General features: G+C 50.9%; 1 protein-coding gene across 1 annotated transcript; it reads left to right on the forward strand.

Annotated features, from left to right (window-relative positions):
* Nucleotides 1-1463: 1463 nt before the first annotated feature.
* LOC103071825 (tubulin polyglutamylase TTLL13) lies at nt 1464-8552 on the forward strand. The gene is given in 10 exon segments (XM_082931499.1): nt 1464-1594; nt 1596-1718; nt 2058-2097; nt 2828-2947; nt 4709-4839; nt 5759-5915; nt 6490-6632; nt 7239-7325; nt 7615-7846; nt 8340-8552. Coding segments are annotated over 10 exon segments (1377 nt in total).
* Nucleotides 8553-8861: the final 309 nt, after the last annotated feature.

Below are 8861 nucleotides of genomic sequence, written 5' to 3' on the forward strand. Positions count from 1 at the left end.
GAGCACAGGCTCCGGACGCGCGGGCTCAGAGGCCATGGCTCACCGGCCCAGCCACTCCGCGACATGTGGGATCTTCCCGGACCGGGTCACGAACCCGTGTCCCCTGCATCGGCAGGCGGACTCTCAACAACTGCGCCACCAGGGAAGCCCGGGATAATCTTAAAGTGACAAATTGGGCGGAGTTTGGTGGAGGTGGCAATCAGAGGTAAAGCGGCTGGACATCAGGAAAAGATGGCGACAGTAAAGGAGCAGTCTGATGAGCACCTCCAGGGCACATGTGATAATCACGGCCGTCCCTCCCAAGTGCTGGGACTGCTCTAGACTTGGTTACTAAAAACACTGAAGGAAGGCAAGCAGGTACTCGTCCCGAACACAGCGTTGGCCAAATTCCGGGAGTTTGGCCCGCGGATTCAGGAAAGGGTCAGGAAAGGGGGTGGGGCTCGTGCGAACTGGCGTGAAAGCGGAAGAACTAGAAGTCCTATCACGTATCGGGTCAGTTGCCGCGAGAATCCGCCCTCCAGTGCCAGGCGCTCGATTGCGCTTCCTACGGCAGCCCAGGTGCAAACGTCTCAGGCACCCGCCCAATATGGCCTCTGCTGGCGCCCAAGTGGGTGTGGTTCTCGGAAAGGCTCCGGCCCCAGAACGCTTCTCCAATGGGGGCCGCCCTCGTGTCCATGGCGACGGCGGCGGCGGCTGCCTGCTTGCTTAAGGCGGCGCCGCCGGGATCTCCAAGATAGGTGTGAACCCCGGGTGCCGGGGGGAGCGGGTCCCCCGCTCGCGATCGCCGGGGACAGCCATTCCCGTGGAACAAGGAGGCGGTCCCGGAGGCCCAGCAACGCCCGGGAAGGAGCGAGAGCCGGCCGAAGGGCGGTCGTGAGCGACCAGCTGAGTCCAGCACCAGGCCGATAGGGGCGGACCCGGCAGCCCCTCCGCTCTCGGAACCTGGGGTGGGCAGTGTCCGCCGGGGGCTTCCCCTCCGCTGTCAGAGCCCAGGGGGTCTTGGCCATTGGGTGCCTGGCCCCAGTGTGTCTTTATGGAGAAACTGAATCATGGGACAGGGAAAAGGCTGGCCTAGGCGACCTTTGGTCTTCAGCTCTATTTTTCAAAGTGAAGGTCCCCCAGCACCCCCAGCCATCCCCCATCACATTCAAGGACAAAAAAGCTATGGTCATGGTCCCTGCCAGCTCAGATCAGCTCCTGCATGCACCCCAGAGTATTGTATGGAGTGATCTTGGATAATTGGGGCTTGTCAGCGAATCTAACATCTCATAGGCATTCCATGGACCCCATTACCTATTTGGAAACATCCCATGCTGTAGTGGGACTGCTCTGTTCTGAAGGAGCAGCAACATTCCCTTATAACACCATGAAGGTCCTTGGGTGGATTCCTGCCGTCCTTCCTGGGCCTGGAGGGAAGTCAGATACATTTCACTCCCACCCCTCTCTCCTCAGAATCTAAGAGGATGGAGCCAAGTACCTGTAAGACCAGCGAATCAGAGGAAAACTGTGGTGAAGAAGAGGAATCCGAGGAGTGTGTTAAAGGGGAAGCTGCCATCCCTTCTAACCCTTCTCAGCAGGCACTCTCAAAGGCTGACTAATGCATTTAGGAATGGAGTTCCTTTATCCATTGGAGCCAAGAAAATACCAAAGAAAATCATAACCCCAGCTGACCCAGATGAATTAGAAGTTGGGAGGAGAAAGAGAAGGCGGAAACACAGGTAACCGTTCCCTGGACCCCCTCACTTGCCCAGCTCCAGAGAGTAACCCTGTGCCCTTCAGCAGCTGGGCTGGGATCCAGTCTTCCCTTTAGCCTAGGAAAGAGAACAGGAAATACAGGAGGTCATTACCCTTTTTGTACAACAAAAACAAAATTCAGAATCACTTGGGCTGGCTTAGTTTAGAATTTCAGCACGTTTATATCATCCTGGTCTTTCCTTTAAGTGGCTTCTAGAGAAAATGAATTACAGTTAATCTGTTGGGTGTCTCTTCTTCTGGGTGCCTGGCAGCCCAGGGTCCTTCTCTCCTTCTGCCTGATTTCTGCTATTCCTGCATTCCAGACCCCTGGCCATCAATCTGACCAACTGCAAGTATGAGAGTGGTAAGCACCCAGCTCGTCACTCACACCACTGGGCATGAGAGGACATTTAGGGCTGCGGCTTTCACTCTGGAGATGGTCCCCCCAATCTGCTCCCAGCCCCTGGATCTTGTTAGGCTGGCCTATAACCTGTACTGAGCCTCCTGGCTCAGCTACCAGTAGCTGACACATCACTGTTCCAGTTAGTCTCAGCGGTAGAGTAGGAATCTCCAGTTATCTAACAAGAAAAAAAATGACAAAAATCACCATCCCTCCCCCCACCCCGCCCCAGATTTTACCAGAGATGAGATGAGACCAGGTTAAAACTTTTTTCAAGGCAACTTTGGAGGTGGCTTCAGCAATTAAAAAGAAAAATCACCAGCTAGGTTAGTCATTTCTTCCTCCCCTCATCCCCACTGGCATCTGTGCTACGGGTGCCCCAAAGTGTGAGGCGCCAGTGTGACCCCTTCCGAGGGTCAGCTCTGCAGGCCAGAAACCATCCTAATTGAGAGGACTGACAGGAACAGAGATCCAGTCTCTAGTTTTCTGTCAAATTTTGGAAGGACCCTGACAGCCTCATGAACTTGGAATTGTCGCAATGGTAACTAAACTGAGGTAAGCAGAGCTGAGGTAAGAACTACCTCCTTCTTCAGCCCACTCTCTGGTCAGGTCTGTTCCTCACCCAACCCAGCTGCAGTCCCAAGGTTTGCTGCCAGTGCCCAGGCTGGCTCCACTGACCTCCCTCTCTTCACGGTGCGTCGGGCAGCCCAAATGTGTGGCCTGAAGGAGGTGGGGGAGGACAAAGAGTGGACTGTGTACTGAACAGACTGCTCTGTCTCACTGGAACGCGTCGTGGACATGAAGAGGTTTCAGGTACAACCTCCAGACCCAAGATCCTAAAGGAACTATGCCCCAGAATGACTACTCCTACCCTCGCACCCAGGCACCCGAGGCTGCCACTCTTGGTGGCCATACCCCTATGCAGAGCAGGAAAGGCCATGGCCAGGGGCTTCTGCACCAATGGAAATATTCTCCTCTTGGGTCTCTGGAACTTCTGTTATCTGAAGGAAGTGTCTGCTGGCCACATCCTCTCAATATACGCTGCTTGCCTGGAAGCAAGTTCAGCTGGTCCCTCCAGGGCAGGTGAGCCTATCTTAGGGGGAAGACTGGGAGCTTCAGAGCCAACAGTAGAACCAGCTGAATGATCCAGCCTTCTAAGCAGCTTAGCCTAGCACTCCACATCCATTAAGAGTCAGTGTGGGGTCCTGCATGGCAGCAAGGAAGCCAGGAAAGATAGACCAGGGTCCACAAGAAGATATTACTTCTTTTTCTTTTCTAAATTAATTTATTAATTTATTTTTGGCCGCATTGGGTCTCTGTTTCTTCGCCCCTTGGAGGGAGGGGGGCTGGGGGGACTACTTTACATTGCGGTTGTGCGGGCTTCTCATTGCAGTGGCTTCTCTTGCTGCAGAGCACGGGCTCTAGAGCGCAGGCTCAGTAGTTGTGGCGCACGGGCTTAGTTGCTCCGCCACATGTGGGATCTTCCCCAACCAGGGCTTGAACCCGTGTCCCCTGCACTGGCAGGCGGAAGCCCCAGATATTACTTCTTCATGGTATTTTTGTTATCCTCTAATTGGGTCTTTGTGGTGGTTAGCAAAAAATAAAAGTGTCTGTAGGCTTATTTTGAGAGAAGGCAAGCAGGGAGCTGAGACTATCACCTATCCCACGAATTATGGGAGAAGAGCGAGAGCAAGAGTGACGGCGAGAGCGAGAGACTGCTAGAAGCGCTCAAAAAGCCCCTAAGAAGGGGCAGGCAGAGAGCAGTTGTGAGATGAGGGTAACAATAACAGCATTTATTGAGGTCGGACACTGTTAAGTGCTTTTACATTCTCACCTCATTAAATCCTCAAAAAGATACCCTTATGTTTTTGTTTTGTTTTGTTTTGTTTTCTTGGCTTCGGCCACAGCTTGTGGGATCTTAGTTGCCCGACCAGGGATCGAACCCATGCCCCTTCAGTGAAAGCACCAAGTCCTAACCACTGGACTGCCAGGGAATTCCCAAAAGATACCCTTATGTTAAGGACACTGAGGCTCAGAAATACTCAGTTCACACAGCTCATGAGGGGAAAAAGCAGAGAGCACTGAACCTCCCAGCCCTGAGGGCTAGAGCACCAGGGGCTTCCAGCAGGCCACCCTGGCAATGCCTTGCCCTCTGAGAGTGCCAATGCCGTGCATTCCCTGGGGCTGCTCATTAGTTTCCTTTCTCTTTGGGGAAATGTTTTCTCATTTGCTGTGTGTTGTTCCACACCAGTTATTCCTATAGGGCTAGTCCCCAGTAGTCTGAGGGATGTTCTAAGGTGGCTAGAAGGCCCAAAGTCCTGGCTAGCCCTTCTCACCGCCCCTCATTTGCTAACCTTGCTGTGTATGTGTGTTTTGGGGAGAGGCCAAGCGGCAGTTTCCCACTTGCCTTAGGGAGCCTTCCTTTTCTCCCTTGGGGACTAGGTGCAGTGTTTACCTCCACTGTGACTTCTCCCTTGACCTCCCCAGTCCTTTTCCACTGCTATCTGGAATGTTCAGGCCCCAGGAACTGCCCCTTACTCTGGGCGATAGTATAACCAACTGGCTCTGTTTCAGAAAGTCAACCACTTCCCTGGCATGACAGAAATCTGCCACAAAGATCTGCTGGCTCGGAACCTCAACCGCATGCAGAAACTCTATCCTACTGAGTGCAACATCTTGCCGTGCATCTGGTGCCTCCCTGCAGAGTGGTGAGCCTGGCTCCCCAGGTTGAGATTCTGGGGGAGGAAAGGGTTTGCCATCTCAGTTCCCACCAGACTCTGGCTCTGGGACCTAGAATGTCTCAGGGGGATGGAAGTAGAAGGGAAGTTTTAGCTGAAAAGAAAACAGAAGGTTAGGGCTTCCCTGGTGGCACAGTGGTTGAGAGTCCGCCTGCCGATGCAGGGGATGCGGGTGACATCTGGAATGGTTAGGGTGGGTCTGAGTGAGCATCCCCTTTCATGGCATCTGCCCTAAGTAGTTGTCCTAGGAATTGTAAGCAGTGGAAGGCTAGGTTTCTCTGATCGTGGAAGGCAAGCTGCTTCTACTGGTAAAGGAGGCTCAGAAGGGCTGGGAGGTTTAAGTTGGTCAGTTTCATCCAGGTACAACCAGATGTCTCCATTCTAAGTTTGAGGATCCCATTCTTTACTAATACATGTCCTGAATTTCACAGGAGAAACTTGGCGAGACTCTGAATTCAACTATTGATTTAATTCAACAGCCCCCAAAATTAAATTTTGTGCCTGATTTTCAGCTAAATCAGCTCTGTGGCTACAAAAAAAAAAAAAAAAAGAGAGAAGGTTAAAGAAAAGTAGGTCTCAAACTATTATGTATAAAATAAACTACAAGGATATATTGTACAACACAGGGAATAGAGCCAATATTTTAAAGTAACTATAGATAGTGTATAACCTTTAAAAATTGTGAATAACTATATTGTACACCTGAAACTTATATAATGTTGTACCTCAAATATACAATTAAAAAAAAAAACAAAAGAAAAAAAGTAGGTGTGAGACTGAGTACTCCAGGAAGAGCAGGGATTGGACAGCAGGAAGAACTCCCCAGGGTCCTGGTTCAGCCATCATGCACAGAAACCCTCTGACCACCACCCTCCTCTGCATATAGCTGTAGGGACTTCCAGTCCTATGTTCGTCAGTGAAAATCCCGCACTTATATCTGTAAGCCAGACAGGGGCTGTCAGGGATGTGGCATCTTCATCACCCAAAATCCACGGGAGATCAAGCCAGGAGAACATATGATCTGCCAGCAATACATCTCCAAGGTGAAGGGTGCCTCAGGACCACCAGGTCCCTCTGCCAGCACTGGGTGCCTCATCTCTCCCAAAGCCAGGGAGGAAGACAGTTTTAGGCTCCTGTCCTTCCTGCCATCCTCGTTGTCTGGGAGGCAGCATGGGCCATGGTTCAGAGCCAACCTGCTCTGAACCTGAGTTTCTCTACTTTCTAGATATGTGATCTTGGGCAAATTTCTAACTTTTTCCATGCCTCAGTTTCCTCACCTGTTAATGGGCATAAAAACAGTAACTACCTTATATGGTTACTGTGGAAAAAAAATTTTTTTTTGGTTACTGTGAAAATTAAATGAGTTATTATGTATTTGAAGTGCTTACAACAGTTTATGGTACATAGTAAGTACTTCAAAAGTACAGTCGGCCCTCCCTCCATATCTGCAGATGTGGAACCCGTGGATATGGAGGGCTGACACCATTTTATACAATGGACTTGAGCATCCGTGGAGTTTGGTATCCATGGGGGGTGGGGGTCCTGGATCCAATCTCCTGCAGATACTGAGTGACCACTGTATTATTACTTTTCCCTGGTGGATTTGCATGCTCGCAGCCCTTCCTCATTGATGGCTTCAAGTTTGACATGCGAATCTATGTCCTGATCACATCCTGTGACCCTCTTCAGATCTCCATGTATGAGGAGGGCCTGGCCGGCTTTACCACCATGCCCTACATGGAGCCCAGCCACAGCAACCTGATAAGAGGCCAGCTGGGGAACTTACCTGGCAGTCCAGTGTTTAAGACTTCGCCTTCCAATGCAGGGGGTGTGAATTCGATCCCTGGTCGGGGAGCTAAGATCCCACATGCCTCCTGGCCAGAAAACCAAAATATAAAACAGAAGCAATGTTGTAACAAATTCAATAGAGACTTTAAAAAATGGTCCACATAAAAAAAAAAAATTCTTTAGAAAAAAAAAAAATCCTAAAAAAAAAAAAAAGAGGCCAGCCAGCAGCACTAGGGTGCAGGGCAGCACCCTCTTCTCTTCCACTGCCACGAGTGCTGAGGTTCTGTGGAGAAACCAGGTAGAGGGGCTTGTCACGCAGCTAGCTTGTCACACGTGAACAACGAGTGAAGCCTGGAGCGCCTTGGCACCTGGCTGGAAGGACAGCATTGAGGGGGTGCTGACTGCAGAAATGCCTGCAGGAAGGGCACACCCCTTCCCCAGGAGCTTACAGGACAGTCCTCCGTGAAGAGGGACAGGAGATGAGCCATCCAGGGTGGGGTAGGTAATCGGAAGGCAACGAATGGCTGGAGAGAAGAACTGCATGGAAGTAGCCTGACCACAGGGCCACTCTCTTCCCAGGATGACATCTGCATGCACCTGACCAACTATGCCGTCAACAGACACAATGAGAATTTTGTCCGGGATGATGCTGTGGGCAGTAAGAGGTATGCCCTACTCTGTTTTCTCCTCTTTTTCTGCCCTTTAGCCCCACAGTCTCAGCAGAGCTGAGTTGGCCCTTGGGAGGTTGAGCTGGCTCAACCCTTATAGACCCCTGTCTTGTGCCTGACCACCAAGTGCAGCCCCAAACCCCACGCTATAATTAAACCCTGCTCCAAGCTGGCGGCAACCCCTTAAAGCACAAGGAACCTAGGCATGGAATTAGGATTAGTGTTAGGGAGCTTCCTGTCTGCAGCCCGGCCCCACTGATCTTCCTCTGAGCACTGGGCCTCACAGGAAGCTGTCAACACTCAACGCCTGGCTGTGAGAGCACAGCTATGACCCCCGAGAGCTGTGGGGAGATATTGAGGACATCATCATCAAAGCCATCATCTCGGCACATTCTGTTCTTTGCCACAGCTACTGAACCTGTTTTCCCCAGTATCTGAGTGGAGGTACATGTGCCTGTTTTGAGATCCTCGGTTTTGACATCTTGCTGGACCACAAGCGGAAGCCCTGGCTGCTGGAGGTGAGGATTATCTCCCGGGCTTTGCAAAACCAAGGTCCACCCCTGAACAGGACACCTGGGATAGGAGTGTACTCAAGTGGTGGAACACAGAATGGGGGATGCAGAGGTACTAGGGTGGATAGGATCTAGCAGAAGGTGTAAGACATTTGCACTTTTGACCTGCTAAATCCAATCTTGGTGGTCTCTGGCCTCCACCGTAGGAACCCAGGTTTTGGATCCCAAAAGTTCCTCATGTAAGCCTTGCCTTTAAGGACACCATCGCTATAGAGTCAGGCTGTCTGATTTGCTCTCACCAGCCTATGCACTGGAGGGATCTCTGTGGCAGAGTCCTGTGGTCTTGGAAGTCAGAATATCCAGCTTCCTTGGCTGAGGCCACGAAGCAGGGGGGGCACTGGAGCGGGATGTCTATCCTAGAATCTCCAGCTGGGCCTGCAAGAATCATGACCTGCTCAGGTGGTCTAGGAAGGGGATGGATAATGACTCCTCCCGGCAGGTAAACCACTCTCCAAGCTTCACCACCGACTCACACCTTGATCGAGAAGTGAAGGATGCACTTCTTTGTGATACCATGACCCTTGTCAACCTCCAGGGCTGTGACAAAAGAAAGGTGACAGAAGAGGATAAGTGGCGAGTCAAGGAGCGGCTTTTCCAGTGCCACCAACAGCCAAGAGAAGCCAGGGGCCTCAGGTGTTTGACGTGTGTTTAGTTGTGTAACTTACCTTATTACTTTCCTGAGAGTAAAAGTCCTTCTCTAGATGCAGAAGGCAGTCTGGGGTTGATTAGCTATTAAAAACATTTTTTTTTGCATCGATAATACACCACATAGCATAGATAAGTGATGTATTATCTATGCAAATTCCAAAGACACAGTGAATAGTCTCTCTCCTACCCTCCTCCAGCTACTCAGTTTTTCTCCCTGGAGCCAATCAATGTTCCCTGGGTCATGTGTATACTTTCACAAACATTTAATGCACATATATACATGTATTTATATAAATTGTTTTCTTCCTTTACC

This window comes from Lipotes vexillifer, unplaced genomic scaffold (assembly GCF_000442215.2).
Source record: "Lipotes vexillifer unplaced genomic scaffold, Lipotes_vexillifer_v1.1 scaffold412, whole genome shotgun sequence".
Lineage (NCBI taxonomy): Eukaryota > Metazoa > Chordata > Mammalia > Artiodactyla > Lipotidae > Lipotes > Lipotes vexillifer.